The sequence below is a fragment of the Dermatophagoides pteronyssinus genome, unplaced genomic scaffold (genome assembly GCF_027571235.1).
Source record: "Dermatophagoides pteronyssinus isolate colony J.1.1.1.1 unplaced genomic scaffold, Derpt_VIB-CSIC_2022.12 sq0004, whole genome shotgun sequence".
Lineage (NCBI taxonomy): Eukaryota > Metazoa > Arthropoda > Arachnida > Sarcoptiformes > Pyroglyphidae > Dermatophagoides > Dermatophagoides pteronyssinus.
Window position 1 is genome coordinate 317,546 of NW_027461528.1, and position 23,567 is coordinate 341,112.

Sequence of the window (23,567 nt, forward strand, 5' to 3'; positions counted from 1 at the left end):
GGAAACACTAAGGCGGGAGGGCATCCGTGTGTGTGTGTGTGTGTTTAAATCGTGTATAATTTTTTTTTTTGCTGTTGTTTTGTTATTTTCGAAATGATAATTTGAATTAAGTAAAAAAGATTATTACATTTTTCTTCCAAATATCTCTCTCCTCCTAATAACAAAAAAGTGATTAATGATAATTAACGTTATAAAGAAAATAATGATTATCATCATCATATGGGTGGAGTATTTTCGTTTTCCCCTTTATAAAAATTTTATTAGATTTTTTACAAGCTTCGATTTTTTACAAGTTTCGATATTTTACATTCTTATAAATCGATTTTACAATGCATTTTGAATCAAGAATTCAAGTTTGTTGTTTTCTTGAAGTCATATTCTTTTATGACCATCCATCGAATCGAAATTTCCAAATCAGAAAGAAAAGATGATGATAATTTTTATGGAGAGAAAAAATGGGTGCATAATTTTTTTTCGTTTGTTTGTTATCAAAAAAAAAGCCAAAAATGACTCTAGTAGAAATGACAATGTAAAAATAGCCAAAAGTGATAATAATAATAATAATGATCAAGTAATTAACATTTAATAATCATTATTATTGAAGAATTTTCACAAAACAAACACACACACACACAGAGGGGAGAAATAGGGGAGAGATAGGGGGAGATGATAATTTTTCATTTTCATTTCCGTTCGCCTGTCATTCATAATTATCATCATATTTGAATATAAAAAACGTTATGGGTATTGTTTTTTTCCGTTGTTTTTTACTGTTTCTGTTTTCATCATTACTTTATTATGTTTATTATGTTTGTTGTTGTTTCAGCATCATTACTTCTTGTTGATTATGAATGTTTATGATGATTCCAACTGGATGGCCAATTTAAATTGATGATTTCGTAAAGTTTTTTTTTTTCGTAAAGTTTTTTCTTTTCTATCGAAATCGTTGATTTCGCTGTTGAAAATGACCATCATCATAATAATGTTAGTTTGTTTATCATTTTCTTCTTCTCATCCACTGGATTTGTTTCATTTGTTTTTCAGTTGTGAAAATTAAATGTACAACAAAATTTGATATTTGGATGCCGGTGTGTGTGTGTTTATTACACATGTAACAAAAATCGTAATTTACAAATCGCCAATGTTTTTTTTCCTTACTTTCTTACTTTCTTTTCGACAAATCACGATCGGAAACAAGAAAAAAATGAAAAATTCACACCGAACAGACAGGACATATTTTTTTTATCAATTGTTTTCATCGTTTGTTCGTAACGGTCGTCCACCATATATTAGATTTCCAATAGGTTTTTTTTTTTGCTTGTTGAAAAATCGATAAGACTGTGTGTGTGTGTGTGTGTGTGTCGAATGGGGATGCAAAAAAAAAAACAATGATAATAATTATTTTTAATGAATTCAATTTGACATCATCATCATTTCCATCATTTTCTTCTTCTGGGATTCAAGAAGAAGATGAAGAAGAAGAAGATGATGATGATAATGTCAGACATGAGTTGATGTTGATGATAATGATGAACTTATGATGCCGCATCCAAAATAAATTTTGCCCATCAATATACATCATGACATGATTATTTTTTATTGTACATGGATGATAATGATGATGATTGAGAAAAAAAAAATGAAGAACCTGTCTTTTTTTTTTATTAACACAATTGTCGTTGTCGTTGAACAAAAAAAAAAAAGATTTATTGATGATCATTGATGTTTGTCCTTTGAACTTCTTCTTCTTCTTCTTGATGATGAAACCTGATGTTCTTTGTTGTTGTAATGATCCAAAACGAATGAATGAATGAATTGATTGAGAGAATTGTGAATGATCGATTTGAAGTTCATCATCATCATAATGATGATTTTTAATGAAAATTAGTTTGATTTTTTTTTTACTTTCATTCATTTCTAATCGTTTTATTTTTTGCTTTTTTTTCCTTTTTCTTTCAAAATCCTTTCATCAGCACAGCAAAGCCCAGATTCCAATATTTGAAAATTTCATCCAGTTTTTTTACTTCTCGTTCAAGTATCTCATCCACACTACACATCAACATTTTCAACAACAACAACAATTTTAATGTGATAATTTTTTATTTTCTTCAACAAAAAACAAAAGTCTATTGATCAATCAATCAATCAATCAACACCTACCCACATGTACTTGTTATTATCATTTTTTTCAACAACAACAACAGCATCAACAACAACAACAAAATTATTATTCTTTTTATCACCTGTATGCCACCTGTAATGTTCAAGTGTGTCCATAACTAACGTCATTTTGAAATATCAAAAAGAAAAAAGGAAAAAGAAATCGGACACTGCCCCAAAACACAAAATACTGCCTGTCTTTTTTCACGATTGATTTGTTTTTTAAAAAAATTTTTCGTTAATCAAACAAAACAAAACATCCAATAATGATCATACGATTATTCATCTGTGCCATTTTGCAGGTAAGAATCTTGATATATATTTTTTTTTTCATCACCATCATTATTATTATCATCATCACAATCGATTGATCAATCAATCAATCAATCAGTCATATAGACACATAATGATCATTATTGATTTTTGTTTTTCCCTTTCATTTATTGATTTGATTCGATTTTCAATTTTCAATTGAAACGAAAACGGTCAGAACAAAAAAAACTAAAGTTTTGTTCGTCTTCAACGAACAAAAAGAGAAACACGATACCGTTAATCATTTTATCAAGATAAGGAAAACAAAAAAAAATTCATAAACATCATGACTATGATGAGAATTTTCTTCTTCTTTGAATACTGTGTTTGTGAATTTGGCCAACATTGTCATATTCAACATCTTTTCCCCATTTTTTCAAAATTGTTGTTGTTGTTGTCGTTCACGATAAATTATCAATGACAAAAAAATATTTTTCAAAAATTTTCATCTTTTTGTCGTTGACCAATTTGTTACGTTGTCTATGATTATGACAAATGTTGTTTTTTTTTTTTTTGATTAGATTAGTTTTGCTTCGAAAAAAAAACATTTCCTGTAATTTACAAACAAAAAAACAACCAATGTTTTTGAACAAAAATTATTATCCAATTTTCATTTTTTGTTACATTTTTTGGACAATTTTTTTTGACTTAAATTTCCAATTTTTCTTTGCTTCCTAATACAGAATTGAATGAGATTTTGATGATTTTTTCATCCCCGTTGATTATGATTATAATGATGATGATGAGGTCATTGATGATCTTAAATCCATTCGCTGACCACTATCATCTTGCACTGACCATTTTGAACTGATTTTTTTTTTTGCATTTTTTTAAACCATTCATTATCGATATCGTATAATATCCATTGATGATGATTACGATATGACAATAATTAAATTATTTTAATTTTTTAATGAAATTTAAATTTCATTTCAGAAATTTGAATTTTTTTTCTGAATCCAAATCACGAACGAACGAACGAACGAATCAATGAATGAATGAATGTTGTGTTTGGCCATTTTTTGATCTTATTGGATTGCTGTTGTTTTCTTTTGCAAATGAACTGACCTGTTGATTGGATTGGAAATGGATTTAAAGAGAGAAAAATCTTTTCGAAAGTTATTAAAATTAATTCATTCATTTTTCTTCTTCTTCGTCACTTCGGTGGTTGGGTCAACAAATATATCGTCGTTTGTTGACCTAGTTTTTTTTGTTGTTGTTGTTGTCCCTCTATGTCGAACGATATTGTCAATCCCGAATCACTCATTAAGGTAATCATTAGTCGATTTCTGGTTTGGCTTATAATTTGGTAACAGAATTTATGAATGATTGATCCCGAAACTTGGATTTAGATTGCGTGATGATAATTAAATCATCATCATCATCATAGTAATCATATAATAATGATTATTAACACTTTACTTTCTCCATTAACCAGCAACAATATTCAATAATCATCATTATCGACATGATTTTTTTTCCAAAGTTTGTCCAGTTTGCTTGAGTAAAAACTCGATTAAGTCAGTGAATGAATGAAAAAACCAGAAACTTGATTGAATTTTGGTTTTTTTCCCTATCATGACTATCATCATCATCATCATAATCTAAATCTGAATTCAATCTGATAATGATGATTACTTAACCGAAAATAGTTTCCGAATTGCAAAAATGAAAGGAAAAGTTTTCGCGTAAACGTAAGAAGAGTAAAGAAAACTAATTTCGATTAATAATCTCACTTTCTCTGCCCGGTGTATCCATGATGATGATCAGATTGGGAACCAAATTTATCCGAAAAAAATAATTTATTTACAACTTTTTTTTTCTATTAATAAAATGAATGAAAAGAGAGATGGACGATTCACAATTTTTGACAATCGATACTCGATGATGATGATAATAGACTCGATGAAAATTCACTTAGATTTCACTTTCTGCTTTATCATCATCATCCATTTATAATCGACGATAATTATTCATTAGTCACACACGCCTATCACTGATTCGATCACTTTCGCCAATTTCGCCTTGATTGTTAACGAATGGTTAAGCAAAAAAAAGAAAAGAAAAGGTGATTATTAATGATTTAGTTTCCTTCCGGTTTTTCTTTTTCCCATTCAATTCTTTTATCAATCTTTCGATGACAATCGGTTGGCCATCACCATCACCATCATTGAAAGATGGATTGAATTCCATTAATTTTCTCACACAAACAAGCAAAACTTTTCTTGTCGCATCCAATCAATCATCATCGTCAATTTGTTTCATCATCATCATCACAATCAATCTTCTCTCTCTCTCTCTCCCTCCATATGAATTCTTTGATTTATCAATTTCAAATTTCACAATCACATCACACAATCATTATCATCGCAATCTTTAATTGAAAAATTTCTTGTTTTGTTTTGTTTTTCGTTGTTGTTTCTCCAATGACAAACAAATCATAAAAAATTCAAAATTCAAAAAAAAAAAAAATCAAAATTTTCTTGTTTTGTTTTGAATTTTGTCAAAATTCAATTTAAAAATTCATTGCTTGTCACCTTGTAATTAGAATTTTATTGTTTTTTGTTTTGTTTTTGTTTTTAAACAAAACAAAACGTAGAAAAAAATCTTCTTTGATCGATCGATTGATAAATAAATCGATTGTATCGATAGTTGAGAACAATTATGAAATAATCATAATAATCATAATCACAATCAATCATAATCGGATTGACATCGATTTTTTTCATTTTTTCATGTTCAATCCGATTGTGTTGTTCAATTCCCTCGACAATACACAATGTATCCACTTATTTTGTTTTGTTGCACTTGAATCTTTTCTTTCTCTTTCTCCATTCAAAGGGAAAATTTGTTTTGGAAAACGACATAAGTGAAAGTGAAAACGAAAAACGATTTTCCGTTTTTCCGTGAATACACAGTGGCAGTCAAAAAAAAATCAATATTTTCAAAATGATGATAATCAAAAAACCTCTGTTTTTTTTTGCTCGAAATTTAAACGAAATTGATCGATTGATTTGTTGTTTGTTTGTTGTTTTTTTCAATCATATATCCAATTTCAAACGAGCAAAAAAACAATGATAAATCCAAATAGATTTGTCATCTATCCAGCTGATTTGCATATCCATCTTTCATCATCTTTCTTTGTTTTTTGAGAAAAAGAAAAACAATTTGGAAAAATCCATCAATGGATCACATATCGCGTGTGTGCATATCCATTTTTATGACGATAACGATGATGTTTCAATTACAAATTCAGTGAAATTTTTCTCCCCTTTTTTTCTTCCCACATTTTTTGTTTTTCCCCTCAACATCTTGACATCGAAATTCTCACACACACTGTGATTTAAAAAAAACTAACATCATTCTTGGGAAAAAGAAAAGGGAAAAAATAATTTTGTTTTGTTTTGTTGTTTTAATGAATCAAATTTCAATAATACAAGGTTATCGCAGCAATAATATCGCAATGTGTGAATGTTGTGTTTTCAATTAATCAAAACAAATCCTTTTCTTTCAATGTGTTTTGTTTTTGGCTGATTTTTTTTTGCTGAATTTAAAATTCAGCCAATCATCAATTCGGCCCTGTCAATTTGAATGTTTTTTCTTTTCTTTCAAAAAAATGACCTTTTTTTGAATTTCCCCCCATTTCTCTATCTCTCCATCAATTGGATTGATGTTTGATGTTTGGATTGATTGGATTGGATGATAACAAATTATCGCAAATTTGAAATAATAATAATTTTTTTGATGCAATTATGATGACCATCATCATCATCGAAATCGATTATTATCGGATATAATGTCATGATCAAATTTTGTTTTGTTGTTTTGTTGAGAAACGGAAAGCAATTTGAAGAAAAAAAACATTGCTGTTGTTGTTAATGATCTTTTTTTTCGTAAAATTCAAATGACAAAATAAAACAAAATATCCGAAAGGCAACATCGATTATATCGATTGTGAACATGATTAAGTAGTAAATAGACCAACAACTCTTTCTGATTTCCTTGATACAGAAATTATGATCGAATTACGAGTTCGAACGAATTGTTTGTTTCCCCCCTCCCCGATGAGATTTTGAACGAAATAATAATTTCTTTCCGATTGTTGTTGTTTTTTTCAAACAACAACAACAACAACTAGGCATTTAAGATGTTAATGATGATTGGATATGATCAAATCACCTTTGATCCATTTATCGTATTGCTCGAAACTTATTACTTTTTTTTGCTTCATTAAAATTTAAAATTTTAATGAAAAGAAAAGAAAAGCAAAAAATCAAACTTGTTTTTTAATTTTTTCTCGTGTGCAAATCTTTTCAAAGGAAAATTAAAAGGAAAAACCCAAGGTCTGTTTTTTATTAATTTTATTATCATGGATGTTTCGTTTTGTTTTGTTGCCAAGCGGCCCTTACACATGGATGGATGGAATGGAAATCAAGACGCCCAATCATCATCATCATCATAATCATGATGATCTCTGATGTTTTGTGTGTTCAATCTTAATGATTGTAATCATCAAATGAAAATGTGTTTCAATTGCCTTCATGTTTATAATGAGATTATCAGATTTTTACCTTGAAAATTTCATTCATTTTTTTATTATTTTGTTCGTCTGTCCAATCAAATACATCTTATCAATAAGTGCAATCATCATTACCATCATCAAAGAAGAGAAAAAAAATTATTTTTCATTTTTTTAAAAAATTGAAAGTAAAACATTCAAACTGTTAACTAAAAGATGGCCAATTTCTTCACATAATTCAGATGATGATCATAATAATAATAATTATTCGTACACAATCGATTGTCAGATGTTGATAATATCGATAATGTTCTCCATCACTGTTGTTCATTATGGCCGACACTTTTTTGTTTGCGAAAGGTGGACCGACTGTTTTGATCATTATTTTATCAGATTTTTTTCTTCGTGATGACGATGATTGATTGATTGATTGATTGATGAGATTATTATCTCATCCCACCATAAATGATGACATGGTTTCATTTTGTTTTGATTCGAAATCCAATTACGAGAATGTGCGGTAACAAGGAAAAAGAAGGGATTTTCAAAGATTACCTGTGTGTGTGTGTGGCAAAACAAGAACACCCTGTAAACAATCGATAGTTTCTCTCTTCTTTCTTCAATCTCCATCCAAAATCATCATTATGCCAATTAGCATTTAGAGCATGGCCAAAATCAATCAACCAACCAACCAACCAAATGATGATCATTATCACACCTTTCTTTTCTTTTTGTTTATTCAATTAAGGTTAAAATAGAACTAATTAATTAATAGCTGCTTTCGTGATTTAGTGGTTGGGTATTTTATTATTCAAAATGAAATGATTTTCAATGACTGTTTCCACACAGAAATGGATCACACAGTCAGCCAGCACACACACAGCAAGTCGCCATCATTGAATTTGGATTATGGAAAAAAAGAAGAGAGAAACCAAGAACAAGAGAAAAACCTTGAAACAAATCAAATTCATCGATCGAGAATCCAGAACAACAAAAAAAAATCATTTCATTTTCATCATTTTCACACGAAATTGCCTTTGGCAAATCGTTTTTTTTATCATCATTGATCAATTCATCTGGTTGATGTCAAAAAAAACAGAATAATTTTGTCAAAACTTTTACTCCAAAAAAAACAAAAATGATAATTTAATGGTAACATTCGTTTGTTTGTTTGTTTGCGTGTGTGTTTGTTCCTTCTAATAAACATGTTTAGAATTTATAATAATCTGTTGTCGATTTGTTCAAGATTTTCATTCGTAATCCATTCCATTGCAATATTTTGGCAAAAAAACATTGAATTTTTTTTCTGGAAATTTGCCGCAAGCATCTGCACGACAAGCGAACGGATTTCGTTTGTTTTGCTTTTGTTTTTGTTATTATCATTGTTCGGGGACAAGTTGGCCACTCCTTTTTCATATTTTTTTTTTTTTGATTGATCGATGATTGATTGATTGATTGATTTTATTACATGTTTTTTTTTAAAAAATGTACCTTGTTTAAAACATTTTTCTAATTCTTCTTTTGTTTTTTTTGTTTTGTTTGATTTTCAAATTTAACAGTTTAGCATAATTGGCCTAACATTTGGTGTTGTACCACAGATACAACGATTAAATGTACAATGTGATCGTAATGGTATGAAAGTAATGGTTGAATTCGATAATCAATTCAATGGTATTATATTTTCAAAAGGACATTTTAGTGATCCAAATTGTCGGTAAGTTTCTTTTATTTTTCCATCTTTTTCGCTATTTATCTTTTTCCTGCATTCAAAAACTGACTGACTGACTGACTAATCATTACTTACTTACTTTATTGAACTAAACACACACACACAGCATTTCTGTTTAAACATCTCTTTTTTTCGCATTTTTGGTCACTTGATCTACTTACTTTACTAATATGTTTTAATACTAAACGCACAGCGTGTTAACTAAACTAAACTAAAACCGTACAGTTATGAAACGAATGGCAGGTTGGTGTTACGGAATTGAATGAATTGAATGAATGAATGAATGTATCTCACACACACACACACGAATCATGTAATAATATCCAGTAAGCTAAACTAAACTAAAAAAAAATCGACTAAAATCCAAACATCAAAATGCTAAAATGAAAAATCTAAAAAAAAACTAAAAAAAATATCTAAAAAGAATTACTAAAATACTGAGAGAAAGAATAGGTGAAAATTTTCCTTTTTAAAAAACCAAAAAAAACTTCTATAGATGCTTATGTTTGATTGTTTCTATCTTTTTTCTTCTTATTCTTCTTTCGATCATGGCCTGAATCGGATGCATAAAAATATTTCTGGCTGAAAAAAAAACTCTTTTTTTCCGATTGAAATTAACCCTTCGCCATTTTCAATCAAATGAAAATCAAAAATGACTGAACTAATTAACTAAAATCAAATCAAACAAAAAAAAACAGTTATGTAAATCCATCTGGCGGAAGAAATGTTTATGAATTTTTTGTATCATCATCATCATGTGGTACAATGTCAAATGAATTGATTGCAACAACTAAAGGTGGTGGTAATGGTAATGGTGGAAAAGTACCAGAAGGTTTTAAAAATGTAATCATTATACAAAATGATCCAGATTATCAAGAAGTATGGGATTCAGCAAGAAGATTAAGTTGTGATTGGGTACAACGTTTAGAAAAAACAATAACATTTTCACCATTTGGTGTTGATATGTTAGGTGTAAAAGAATTACGTTTCCCCGGTGATACAGTTGATTGTTGGATGGATATACAACGTGGTCATGGACCATTTGCACCAACCATTGGTGGTGTTGTACCGATTGGTGAAAAATTAACCGTTGTTATTTATGTTCGTGATTCGGATAAATCATTTGATGTTCATGTAAAAGATTGTTATGCATATGATCAACCGGATTATCGTAATCCAAATGCACATGCAATTAAGCTAACTGATGAACAAGGTTGTCCATTAAAAGAAAAATTGGTTCAAGGTTTTTTCCGTACACGTGATGTACGTAATTCTGGTGCAACAATTATTGCTTATGGTATTATAAATGCATTTAAATTTCCGGAAAAAATGGATGTATTTCTTGCCTGTAATGTTGAAGTTTGTAAAGGTGGTTGTATGGAAAATGTTTGTCAACCGGTTGTTGAAATTGCTGGCCAAGATTCAGTTGCAGCTGCTGCTGCTGCAGCTGCTGATGCAAATGCAGGTACCGAACTAACAACAACAACAAGTTCAACGGATGATGATGATGAAACGTCAAGTACGGAAGCACCAGCCGCTGATGATGATAATGAAGATGAAGGAGGAGATAAGGATGATGAGGAAGAGAAAAAAGAAGAAGATAAACCTTCAGACGACGATGAGGAAAGCAGTACTACTTCCTCTGATGATACAGATAAAACCGATACGGATGAAGAAGAAATTGGTGGTGATAGTGAAAATGGTAAAGATACGGATGAAGATAGTTCTGCTAGTAGTGGTGATGATGAAGAAGCAAGTACTTCCGATTCATCATCCGATGATAATAGTGATGATGATAAATCAGAAGATTCCGGTTCATCAAGTGAATCAGAATCGAATGGTACTGATGAAGAATCTACTAGTAGTACCACTAGTACTGATGATGATGAAGAAGATACTACTACCGGTGGTGGTGGAGATGATGATGAAGAGAAAAAAGAAGAAACCACTTCCGATAGTGGAGATGTAGATGAAGAAGCAGAAGAAGAAAAAAGTGAAGATAGTAATGGTAATGGTGGTAGTTCGAATGAAGATGAAGAATCCAATGGTGAAGAAACTAAAGCCGCTGATGATACGGATGCAGAAGAATCAACCGATAATGATGAAGAAAAAACTGAAGATAATAATAATGATGAAGAAGAAGAAACATCGACGACCGATTCAAATGGTTCATCATCATCGGATGTTGTTGCGGGTAAAAAAGGTGGCAGCACCGGTACCGATGAACAAACTAAAGAAGGTGATGAAGCTGAAATTACAAATGGTGATGATAATGAAGATGAAGAAAGTGAAGAAGAACGAAAAAAACGTAGAATATCAACATCGCTTAAATTAAAAGCTAAAAGTAAGTTACGCTTTTGTATGAAATTCTTTTGATTTGATTTCTAATCTCTTTTTTGCTTCTTTTTTGTCAAACAGAATCAACAAAAGTATTGAAACAAGGTAAAAAAGGAAAAAAATTAGCTAAATCAGTAACATCAGCTGCTGCTGTGGCTTCTAAGCCGGTTGTTGCTAAAAAACCAAAAGCCAAAGCTTCCGCATCAAAATTAGTACGAAAATCGATACAGAAAAAAACATCGCAACCATTACGAAAACAGCCAGCGAAAAAAATTTTAAAACGAAAATCCTCCAACACCACCACCACTAATGGTAAAAAACCAGCAAGATTGATTCGAAAACCGGCACGAAAATCTAAATCATCTTCACGATTAGTAAGAAAAGCTAAAACCACTAGCCAAAAAGTTGGTAAAGTTTCTCGACCTATTTTGAATAAAAGAAAAAAATCCGGTCAATTAAAAGTGAAAAAATCATCGACGACAAGAAGAAGCAATAACCGAACTAGTAAAGTACGTCGTCCATCATCGACATCAGCTAAATTAATTCGACCAATGCGTCATATTCAGCGATCATCATCATCGGAATCGGAATTTTTATATCCATCATCACCAACCGCAATACCAATTGAATTACAACGATTATCCGCTACAATGCAACAGAATCCAAACGCTGGTATTGTTAATGATGGACGTCATATTCGTACACGTCGATCAATTCAATTGAATGATACAAATTTAATGAATGTTACATTTGCACCAATGATGCATTCAGTACAGATTATATCACCGATTGAAGATTTTGATGAAAAAGAATTGAATGCATGGGAAAAAATGATGCAACTGGAAGGTAGTGTTGAATCAGTTGATGATTCGGATGATGATGATCGTATTCCATCATTTACAATTGCAACAACATCGATTACAAGCAATAAACGATTATTATCATTGAATTCTGGTCATCATCATCATTCATATTGTTTTTCACGTATACATTTAATTACAGCATCTATAATGTTATCATCAATAACCGTTATATTGTCAATGATATTATATATGATTGGTTCATATATTTATCAACGACAACAACACCAGCAACAATTTCTTAAACAACAAAATTCGGTAACCAAGGAAAAAATTTCCTATTTTTCCTATGCTTAAAAATGACTGACTGAATACCTGGAAAACAAATATACCTGTAAAATTCTTTTCTTTTCTGTCCAAAATTCAAAATTCCAAAAAAAAATGCAAACATTTTTCCCTTCTCCTTTCTTACTTTCTCAACAAAAACAACATTCAAATCGCAAACAATATTTGTGCTCGAATGAGCGTTAGTCAATTTTCTGTTTCTTCTTTTTCTTCAAAATTAGTTTTTTTTTCATTTAGATTTTATTTTCGGTAGCGGCCAATTCGATCAATTTTTGGTTATTTTTATTTTGGCAATTCTTCTTTTCAAAGATTCAGTTTCTTTTTCTCTTTCTTTTTTTTGAATTCTTCAACGAAAAATAAATAAAAAATAAAATTTTTTTTACAAAAAATAAAAATAAAAATTCTAAAATTTATAAATTAAAAATTTTTTTAAAAATTGAAAAATTACAAAATTTTTTACTAACCAAAAAAATATTTTTTTTCTCTCTCATCCACCATCCATCCATCCATCCACCCCCCAATTTTAATCCAATAACTACCTCCAATTTTCCCCCTAAAACCCCTCTTCATCGATTTTACTAAAATTTCTAAACATTCACCCAACCCTGTTGCCTTGCTTTGCTTATTTTCACTTTTAAATAATTTTATAACCTTCATAAAACTTGCGAAATAAAAAAATCCTAACTTTTTCTTCAACCAAAAAAAAAAAAAAAAAAAAATTTGTAATCTAATCCCAATGAAACACCACTACCCCCATTCAACAAAAAATTGACCCCTTTATGTGTATTTTGGTGTACCAACCTCTTCTGTTGCTGTTTCTTCTTTTTGTTTTTCAATTGCGTAATCTTCTCTCTGACCCAAAATTTTTGTTTGTTTGTTAATGCGTTGTTGAAAACAACGCATCAAAAACCCCCCACCAAAAAAATATCCATGTCGACCAACTTTTTGTTATTGAACACTTTTGGTCAGCTATATCAAACCAAACACAAGTTCACAATCATTAGAATTTCAAATACCGGTTGATCAATGTGGTACAAATACATTAGATATTGAATCAGAAAATGGTGAACCAGCAAAACGTGGTTTTGAAAATATTGTCGTTTTCCAGAATGATCCAATATATCAAGAACAATGGGATCATGCACGTATGATGGTTTGTAGATATTCAATGGATGATGATTTTGATTCAAAAGATAAACGAGTTATATTTAAACCAATCGTAATTGATATGTTGGATGTTGTAAGCGTAAGTTGTTTGTTTGTTTACTTTGAATGTTTCTAGTACGGAAAAATGTATGAAAAATCCTCATTTGGTTTTTTTGACCGTTTTTTTGACAGATTCCAATCGAAGATGAAGATGGTACACAATCAAGGGTTGATTGTTGGATGGAAATTACTAAAGGTCGTTTTCCACATACAACAGATATTGATGGTGCTGTTAAAGTTGGTTCACCACTTACATTAGCTATTTTTGTTAAAGATCCACGTAAACGTACTGATATTCGTGTTAAAGATTGTTATGGTAAATTTCGGAAAGATTTCTTTCGGAAAGATTCTCTTTTTTTAATTAAACCAAATTAACCAACTTTTTTTCTGTTGTTGAATTCGCTGCAGCATATGATGATCCAAAAATAGCCGAAAGTAATGGACCAGCATTATTACAATTAACCGATTTTGATGGTTGTCCAAATCGACCAAAATTAATTGAAATTTGGAAACGAACACAGGATACTGGTGATACTGGTGCAACAATTATTGCTTACACTACGGTTACGGTATGTTTTTTGCGTTTTCAATTCAAATTAAAATTGAATTTTTTTACATTGAAAAAAAACCAATAGGCATTTAAATTTCCTGATCGACCTGACCTACAACTTACCTGTAATATTGAATTATGTCGTGAAAAATGTTCATCGCGATGTTCATCTGAAATGCCTGATCCAACAAGTGTTGGTGCATGGACAAGAACAACAGTGGATGATGGTTCTACAAGCGGTGATACCGGTACTGCTGCTGGTGATACGACCAAAGATGATGCGGAAGAATCAACAACCGATGAAGATGCTAAAGATGATAAGGCCGCTGAAAGTGAAGATGAAGAAAAAGATGAAGAAGAATCCACGGATACTGCTGCTGATGGTGATGGTGATGATGAATCATCCAAAATGACTGCATCGGAAGAAACAAAACCAGCCGAAGAAGAATCGGAAAAAGCTGCTACTGATGAAGAAGAAGAATCAACTGCAGAAGATGAAAGTGGTGGTGAAGAAACTGCTGCTGCCGATGAAGAAACAACTGAAGATTCGGATAGTGAAAAATCTGCTGAAACAGCAACCGCTGAAGAAAGTAGCGGTGGTGATGAAGAAACTACGGCTGAAGATGATGATGCTAGTGAAACTACTGCTGATAAAGAAGCCGAAACATCTGGTGAAGAAGAAGCTACTGCTGCTGATGATGATGCTGATAATGAAACCGCTGATGTTGGTGAAGATGAAAATAAATCTGAACAGGAAAAAGAACCAACAGGTATGGCCGGTAGTGAAGATGGTGAAGAATCTGCTGATACTACAGCAGCATCCGGTGAAAATGAAAGTGAAAATGAAACGGCTGCTGATGATGAAGAAGCAGCGGAAGAAGCGGAACAAGATGAAGAAGCAGAAGCAGAAGATGAAAAGAAAAAAGCCAGATTACAGGTAGCGCCAAAAATAACCGTAGCTAAAAAAGTTTCCGCTGCTAAATCAACGAATAAATCAAAATCAAAATCTGCTTCGAAAGCTAAACCAACAACAATAACAACAACGACGACGACTACAACAACAACAACAGCCGCACCAGTTAAATTACGTAAATCATCGAAAAAACCAAAAGAAGCATCACGTCAACGGAACAAAACATCGAATACGCCAACTACACGTCGTGCACAAATGATGGATACATCGGAAAATGCTGTAGATGAAATACGATCTGCATCCGCTAAATTGCAACAACAAAAACAACCAGCGGCCGCATCCAAAAATCGTAACAAAAAACAAAGTAAAGCAACACAATTAAAAGATGTATTGCCGCAAACGCAATCATTGATGGCCAATCATATGTCGACGACAACATTGCGTCCATTGAAAGTAATGATGGATTCATCATCATCAAGCGGCAAACAAAAATCTGCTTCGAAAGCGGCAAAAAAATCTAAATCAACTAAATCAACAACAACAACTACAACGACGACAACAACAACTTTACCACCAAAACCAATGAAAAGAATGGCTAAACAAAAATCATCAAATCAAAAAAATAATGGTTCAAAATCGGCTAATCTTCGACGTAATACACGTCATAATTCGGCCGAACAACAACAAATTGATGAATTGAATAATCAAAATCAATCATTGAATAATAATGGTGGTGGATCTATTATAAATCCACGGCAATTATCACCATATTATATGGGTATTGTTGATGATACACCATATGAAATGGATGCATTACGATCATTCTATGCATATTCAAATTTTCAACCACAACGTATACAACGTAGAACTAGACGTAGAATACGTTCAGTTGATCCAATAAAATGGTCTCATAATAATGATAATGATAATCATCAGCAAAAAGGTGCCACAATATCATTGGGTGCACGTGTAATTTCCGGTTTGGAGATAACTATGTGATCAAACAAATTCAAACAAAACATTGCCATTAACACGCACACACACAGAGCAGGAGAGAGATAGATTTCTTTCCTTTTTTTCCATTAGTCTTATCACAGTAAAAGCGAATCCAATCATCAAACAAACGAAAAAAGTCAATTTGGAATCAAAAAAACAATCGATTGGAATTCATGTAGTTTTTTTCCCCTTCATAGAGAGATTTAGATAATCGATACAATCGATAGTTTGTTTTTTTTGCCACACAGGTATCGATGTAATTATAATGTAGAATTTTTTTTTCTTTATTTGTCGAAATAATGGCCATATTTTTCCCTTGATTTTCCCTGATTAATTATATCATCACTTCGTATATTCGTGCAACCAAAACAATCTGAATGATGAGATGTTTGCCTGTAATTTCGTTGTAATTTTCTTCTTTTTTGTTAATTTTTTAATTATAAATTTGGCTGGAAATTTTTGTTGTAATTTTTTATAATTTTTTTTATTATTGTTATTTTTTTTGGTCGTTTATAATCTTGTTTTGTTATAGAATAATCCAATAATGTATTAATGTTTATTTAATAAACTTTGAAACAAAAAAAAATTATTCATTTAGTTATCATTGAATGAACGCACTCTAGCGGTCAAAATTCAAATATTGGTCAAGTTCAATATTGGTTTTAATGTTTTGCTTGTAAAACACACGTGCATCATTTTTTTTTTTTTTTTTTTTTGAAAAAATCGTGAGCAAAACAATCAATCAATCAATCAAGCAAGAAAATGTCTTGGATCATTCATATGGATCAATCGTATCGTCATCCGTATTGTCGTCGTCCGTATGAAACAATATTTGATTCTGAACAAAATTTTTTTGATGGTAAATGTTGTCATCAACATGCTGTTTCATCTTCATCATCATCACCAGCAACATCGAAATTAAATCTAACACTATTGGCGGATAAATTTGTTGGAAAAATTGTTGAAAAACTATCGATTTTAGATCTAACCAGACGTGATTACTGTAAACAGAAAAATCAAGATGGAAAAGAATCATTATCGTTGAAGAATAATAAACGAAAAATCTGTGAAGATGATGATGAAGCGTTTTGGCCATTCATCAAACTAATCATATTTTTCATATTAACAATCCTTTTCTATTATCTAATGTTTAGTATTGATCAACGTCATCGTCATTTATCATCATTGCAGAATGGATCAATGTTTAATGGTCAAGCATATCATACGAATGGTACAAATTATTTCTTTTTGAATCGTTCAATGATTTCCATTGAAAAAACTATCGACAATAAATCCAACAGTATTGCTATCGGTAATTATTTGAGATTACCGATCGCTAATCAACTACGTTCATCGATCGATAATCAATCATCATCATCAACAACAGATGACAAAATGATGGACGATAAACAATTTATTCAATATTTATTCAATAATATTCAAATGTGGATCGATTAATTCGGTTTTTTTTTTAAATTATTTCTCGACTGATAACATTTTTTTGTTTGTTTTAAAAATTAAATTAAAAATAAAATAAAATACAAATAAAACTTCTTTTTTGTTGGGATTTTTTAAAATTACAAGCGACCATAATCTAAAAACAAAATTTTAAGCTTTCTTGGGTTTGAAAATTTGTTTGTTTTTTTTTCTGTAAACGAATAAAATGAAAATATATATCACATGTTGATTAAATTATGCTAATGATGATTGCTGCTGGATGATCGATGAATGTAATCTCTGGACATAACACCTGGACGTAACTTGGACGCAACCTGGACGTAGTTTTCAATAAATAAATAAATAAATATAGTGTCTATTTAATCACAATTTAATTGACAAAATGATGATGATTGGATGACATTGATGTGAGTGAATGATATTTTGAAACTAAAATACGAATGAATGGATCAAAATTGAATATTATGGGATGATGATGATGAAAATGGTGATGATGGTGGTGGTGGTGGTAGTGGCGCGATTCTTTCCATTAGCGAACTAAGAGGTAGAATGTATTTTTGTAGAATAATGTTTTCTCTGGTCAGATTCTTGGTGTTTGATTGGTTTCAGATTTCGTGAATGATAATTGTAATGATGATGGCTGTCCTAATTCAATAACCGGATATTGTACATCGAATGAAGGATTATCAAATGAATTTTGTTGCTGTAATGGTTTTATATTGGATGATGATGATGATTGTTTATTATTATCATTTACAATATTTATTGGATCGGATAATGTTTGTTTTAATTTTGGACGTAATTTTATTGGTAATAAAGTAATATTTCCATTCGTTTGAATCTTATTATTGTCATCCGTATTATTATTGGTCATTGACGCAGTTTGTTGCGGTAAATCACCATTTAGCAATAATGGTGGATTAGCTTCCAATATTGATGATGACTGTTGTTGTTGTGATTGTTGTTGTTGTTCGGCGGCCATTGCTAAACGTGATGATTTCCTTCGTTGTAATTTTTCAATATTTTTATGTGTTGGTCCCCAATTCTCGGATGGTTGCATTAATAAATTGATTTTCTTTTGGAAAAAAATGATGATGAGAAAAAATTGATTGATTTTTGATCGATTCAAAAGGTAAAACAAAACAACTTACCTGTGCTATAGATTTATTTTGACCACCATCATATGAAAAATAAGTATGTAACATTGTTATAATGATTATGATTGTTGGAATGAATGCCAATATCCAACCAAATATATTTGACCATTCAGGATAGATATAATCACCACTTTTAGGTGGTTCATGTTTAATCCAATTGAATATTAATAGAAACTGAAAAATTGAAATTTGGTTAAGAAAATTGAAAAAAGAAGGAAGAAAAGTGAGATGAAATACCTACCATCAATATGGATGGTGTTATATATTTCCACATAATCGACCATAATTGTTTCCAACGTTTAGTACGATGACCAATCATTTTTTCAATATCACGTATAAATCTTTCTGTACCATAATACCAAGCAATCAATAAACATTCAGTAATGGCAATAATTAATACGGAAAAATTTGCTGCATAATGATCAAATAAACCAAGCCATAATACACCGCTTTGTGTTGTGAATATAATACCACCAGCATAACCAACTGTAGATACTAATAAAAGAATAATAATTTTATGATCACGTAATGATGGAAAACGATCCAATACAGCTGTTTGTACGGTTTCAAGCAATGCAAATTGTGAATCCAAACCCAATGTTATAAGCATAAAAAAGAATAAAAATGACCAAAATGGTGATACTGGTAAACGGGCAACTACTTCGGGATAAACCATAAATGCCAGGCCAACACCTTGATCAACAACTTCATCAATAGCAACATCCATTTCATGTGCAAGATAACCAATAATTGAAAATACAACAAAACCACTGAATATACTTGTACCAGCATTTGCAAACAATACCAGAATTGAATCACGATAACAATTATTTGTGAATTTATTATATGATGCAAGTGTTATTAGTCCACCCCATGCAGGTGAAAGTGCAAAAAATACCTGTACGGCTGCATCACCCCAAACCTTAATCAATGTTGAAATATATGATATATAATGTGGTTGATTATTGCGCATTTTACAAATATCAAAAAGTTACTTACATGAGCTGCAAATAAACGACTGAAATCCGGTTTAACATAGAATGCAATACCTTTCATTGCACCGGGTAATGTAATACCACGTATAAATAATATAACTAATACTAAATATGGAAATAATGCTGTAAAATAAACAACTTTACCGGATGATTGTACACCTTTGCTTAAACAAAGAAAAACCATTATCCATGCAATCAATAATGATATAAGTAAATGAAATTGTATATTTCCAGTTTCATCTATCGTTTCAATATTGCCCAAAACATAATTATTAAAATATTCATCAGCAGGTGCTTTTTTTTCCATTATTTTTGTTGTTGTTGTTAATAAATTTGTTGTTATATTTAAATGTTGAGCAGTAATTTGATCAAAACAAGTACGATTATAATATGTTGCATTTGGATCATTAGCCAGACAATCATCTTTTTCTTTATATGAATAACAAAGTTCTGAACTCCATAATGGATCACAACGTGACCATGGCAGTTCTGGTTTTAATGATGCATACATATAATATAATGTCCATGCAATAATCATATTATAATATAACATAACGATAGCCGATACAGCAATCATTCCATAACCAAGACCAGCAAATAATGGTGAAAAATGTTTATAAATAACAACTGGACTTAAACTTGCATATTGACCAAATGCTAATTCCATAAACATTAATGGAAAACCAACCAATAACATCATTACGATGAATGGTATTAGAAATGCACCACCACCATTCGAATAAACTAGATATGGAAATCTTATTGAAAATCAAAAAAAAATCAAAAAATCAATCAAAGATTCAAATCAGAAAATTCAATCAATATTTGAATTTTACCTCCAAACATTTCCCAAACCAACTGAATAACCAATTAATGATAGTATAAAATCAAAACGTCCTTGCCATGTACCACGATCTTTTAATGCAATGGATTTTTTTCTTTTTTTTGGTACACGTTTTGCCGGTGGATATGGTGCTTGTCTATGTTTTCTTACATTATCATCATCATCATCGTCATCGTCGTCATCGTCATTTGGATCGGGATAATCTTCTTCATCATTTTCAATTTGTAAATCATAACCAAATGACATATCATAACCACCACTACTGCCACCAACTTTTGGTGATAAAGGCACTTGTGAATCTACACGTGGAAATTCCGTACACATCATCATCATCATCATTGTATTATTATTATCAATATTTTCCGATGATGGTTTCCCTGGTGAAACAAACTAACCGGGAAAAGATTTTCACATAAAACAACAAAATAAACAAAAACTTCTATAGACACATACCTTCCAATCATAATATGGACGTAATCGTATTGTTTCGGATTTTTTTTCATCAACATCATCATCAATATCGATATTATCATCATCACCATCATCATCATCGATTACTATGTTTGTATTATCCATGATTCATTCATTTGTGTATATTGGGTTATATATCCGAAATGACCATCTGAGTGTGTAAAAGAAAAAGAAAAAAGAAAAGAGAAAATCAATGAAATGTTTATTTACCTCTGTGTGTGTGTGTGTGGATCAAATTTCAAACTGATTGATTGATTGATTGATTGATTGATCGAATGAGAAATGATATTTTTTTTCACTAGAATCTTTTTTCCCAAGGCAAATTAAATAATGATAATGATGACTGATTTGACTGGACCACTGACAAATTAGAATCAGAAAAAAACAAAAACAAAAACAAATACCTATTTCCTAATGGAATCGTATTGCACCATAGAGAGAGAGAGAGAAGAGCAAAACAAAATAAACTTTATCGAATTTCATCATCACCATCATCAACAAAACAAAACAAACAAACAAAACAAAACAAAAAAGCAGTGATGTTGTTTCACAATTGATGAAACAAAACTCCTACACTGTTTTTTTTTCATTGGAATTTTCGTTTTTCCGTTTGGTTGTTTGTTTGGTTGATTGTTGTTGTTGTTTGGTTGTTCTACTTGGTTATGAAACAGAGTATCAATATCGTTTACAAAATCGAAAATATTATCTGGAAATTCCGAATGCTAATTTATTATTTTGGAACAGAAAAACAAAACAAAACGATCCATCATCATTATGATTTTGGAACATTCGATGCATATAATTTACATTATTAATTATGGATAGAATGATGATGATGATCGTCATCATTAGAATATTGTTTCCTTTTGGGAAATGTTTTGGAATTTATGTTTTTTTTTTGGGGAATATTGCTCATTATCAGTATCATCATTGTTTGTTTTTTTTGTGAAATCAATAAAATTTTGAATATAAACTTTGAAGAAGAAAAAAAAATCATTCAATTTTCGATTTCAGAAAAGTTTCTAGGAAACTTACCCAGAAATTTATGATGGAAAAAATTATAAACATTACACACATCCAGAGAGATGAAGATGGAGAGATGTTTTGTGGCAAGAAAACACAAGCACTATTTTGTTGTTGTTGTTGATTGAATTCTGGATTTTGAAATTTAAGTTTTTTTTTTGGTCGGACAAACGATCCAGAATTATCAAACACTGAAAAAAAAATAATCGTTGAAATCAAATGATGAGAATCTGATGATGAATGAATGAATGAATGATATCCGTTCAATGTAGTCGAACATCATTGAACACATCACACTGAATGAATGAATTTTTTACGCCGAGAGAGAGAGATGCGCATCATTGGAAACCAGAAAAAAACATTCGAAATGCGCCGGATTTGAAATATTCATTTCGATTCTTTCAACAAAACAAAAAAACAACAAAAAACAAATTTTACACACAAAATTCTCTACCCGTACATCATCAAACGGTGAATGGAATATGAAACTGTTGTTCTTCGTTAGTTTTGTGTTTCGAATGATGATGATTGGTTACGATTTGAAGGAAATTAGCATCACTTTTTTTTGTTGTTTTTCAAATTTACACAAAAACATTTTTAAGGAATTTGATACGAATGATGATTATGATTATGAACCAGAAGCAAAACAAGCATAATACCGTTACGAAAAACAATCCAGAAAAGCAAGATTCTGTTCATCCATCCATCCACCCACGCCAAACACATCCATCTTGAAGAATATTTCCCCCCTCCAATAGAGAGAGATTCTATATAGATTTTTCTTTTGATAAATTCGAGAATCAGAATAAACCAACCGAGAGAAAGAAGGAAAGAAAATCTAGCCGGCTATAGCCGCATCATATGATGTGATGTGTACAACCAACCAACCAGCCAGACTTGATTATATAGCAGAAACACATATATCACACATATATATAGTGGAATTTGATTATGAAATTTGTTCAAATAAAACTTACAATGTAATAATAAGATATAACAATGTCAAGGTCAAGAATGTTTTCTTCCACACATTCATTTTCAGTCATCTGTAGTTGATCAGTAAGTAAATAAGTGGTTCGGTTATATGGCCGTCGTCGATGATAATGATGATGATGATGATGGTTTTCGGCGACCCTCTCTCTCTCGATGTTTATATGGAATTATCGTCGGCGTTGTTGATGATAATCCACCCTAGAAAAGAACATTATTATCGATCGATCGATCGATCGATCCATAACCATGAAACTAAGGCGGGAAAAAATGAAATTCAACGCATCAATTCGAAAGCAGACAAATCTTTTAGCCTTGACATTTACAATATATCGAGATGATGATGAACAAAAAACTATCAAGGTTACCAGAGAATCACCAGAATCTATTTATCATCATCATCATCATTGGCATTGTTTGCCGGATGAGAGAGAAAAAGAAATGTTTCTGTTTTCTGTTTGCCGGATGAAATTAGTTTTATATGCGGGGCCAGAATCATCGATGTTTGAATGAAAAGGAAAAAGTTTCCCGAAAATCATTCAATGGTTTTCAGGAAAATTTCCTTCTTTTTCCTTATTTCATCAAAATAATTAACACTTATTTTTGAAGAAGAAAAAAGTCTAATCGATTTTCTTTTTTTTCATTGTTCAATTTCGTAGAGAATTAAAGCAATAATGGAAACAAAAAAATCAATTTTCGTTGGAAATTCCGTTTTTCGACCAAAAACTATTAATGATTCGCGATTCACAACAATCGATATTA

At 30.8% G+C, this 23,567-nt stretch overlaps 3 protein-coding genes across 8 annotated transcripts in view; 2 read left to right on the plus strand and 1 right to left on the minus strand.

Annotated features, from left to right (window-relative positions):
* Positions 1–15,879, plus strand: part of LOC113799849 (uncharacterized) — a 61,971-nt gene extending 46,092 nt beyond the window's left edge. For 2 of the 4 annotated variants that reach the window (XM_075819695.1, XM_075819696.1), the window contains exons 2-5: positions 2,421–2,462; positions 8,551–8,705; positions 9,419–11,064; positions 11,139–13,136. In XM_075819695.1, the coding sequence (XP_075675810.1) occupies positions 2,427–2,462; positions 8,551–8,705; positions 9,419–11,064; positions 11,139–12,214 (2,913 nt within the window). In that variant the 5' untranslated portion in view covers positions 2,421–2,426 and the 3' untranslated portion in view covers positions 12,215–13,136. Of the gene's footprint in view, positions 1–1,973; positions 2,463–8,550; positions 8,706–9,418; positions 11,065–11,138; positions 13,137–13,171; positions 13,449–13,540; positions 13,725–13,816; positions 13,978–14,043 lie in introns of those variants that run through there. The other 2 variants (XM_075819697.1, XM_075819694.1) reach the window with 2 other exon arrangements.
* A 668-nt stretch (positions 15,880–16,547) lies between these two features.
* LOC113799851 (uncharacterized) lies at positions 16,548–17,421 on the plus strand. The gene has a single exon (XM_027350547.2). The coding sequence runs from the start codon at positions 16,630–16,632 to the stop codon at positions 17,323–17,325; it is 696 nt and encodes a 231-aa protein (XP_027206348.2). The 5' UTR covers positions 16,548–16,629; the 3' UTR covers positions 17,326–17,421.
* Positions 17,267–22,150, minus strand: LOC113799850 (sodium- and chloride-dependent glycine transporter 1-like). 3 transcript variants are annotated; one of them, XM_075819698.1, is made up of 7 exons: positions 21,828–22,150; positions 20,775–20,943; positions 20,314–20,711; positions 19,482–20,235; positions 18,724–19,404; positions 18,477–18,656; positions 17,267–18,400 (listed from the first exon to the last, which is right to left on the minus strand). In XM_075819698.1, exons 2-7 carry the CDS (start codon positions 20,895–20,897, stop codon positions 17,906–17,908), a joined length of 2,631 nt encoding a protein of 876 aa, XP_075675813.1. In that variant the 5' UTR covers positions 20,898–20,943; positions 21,828–22,150; the 3' UTR covers positions 17,267–17,905. The 3 variants fall into 3 exon arrangements, with proteins under 3 accessions (XP_075675813.1, XP_027206347.2, XP_075675814.1); XM_027350546.2 differs by lacking the exon at positions 21,828–22,150 and adding an exon at positions 21,197–21,496; XM_075819699.1 differs by lacking the exon at positions 21,828–22,150 and adding an exon at positions 21,003–21,021.
* Between the last annotated feature and the right edge of the window lie 1,417 nt (positions 22,151–23,567).

What these genes read in the sequence shown, in the direction of transcription:
- LOC113799851 (XM_027350547.2), top strand. Translation starts at nt 16,630, where the DNA reads ATGTCTTGGATCATTCATATGGATCAATCGTATCGTCATCCGTATTGT.
- LOC113799850 (XM_075819698.1), bottom strand. Translation starts at nt 20,897, where the DNA reads ATGGATAATACAAACATAGTAATCGATGATGATGATGGTGATGATGAT. An exon ending in GTCCATATTATGATTGGAAG is followed by an intron (nt 20,712 to 20,774) that starts GTATGTGTCTAT and finishes TTTCCCGGTTAG; the next exon opens with TTTGTTTCACCAGGGAAACC. An exon ending in GTCGTTTATTTGCAGCTCAT is followed by an intron (nt 19,405 to 19,481) that starts GTAAGTAACTTT and finishes ACATTGATTAAG; the next exon opens with GTTTGGGGTGATGCAGCCGT.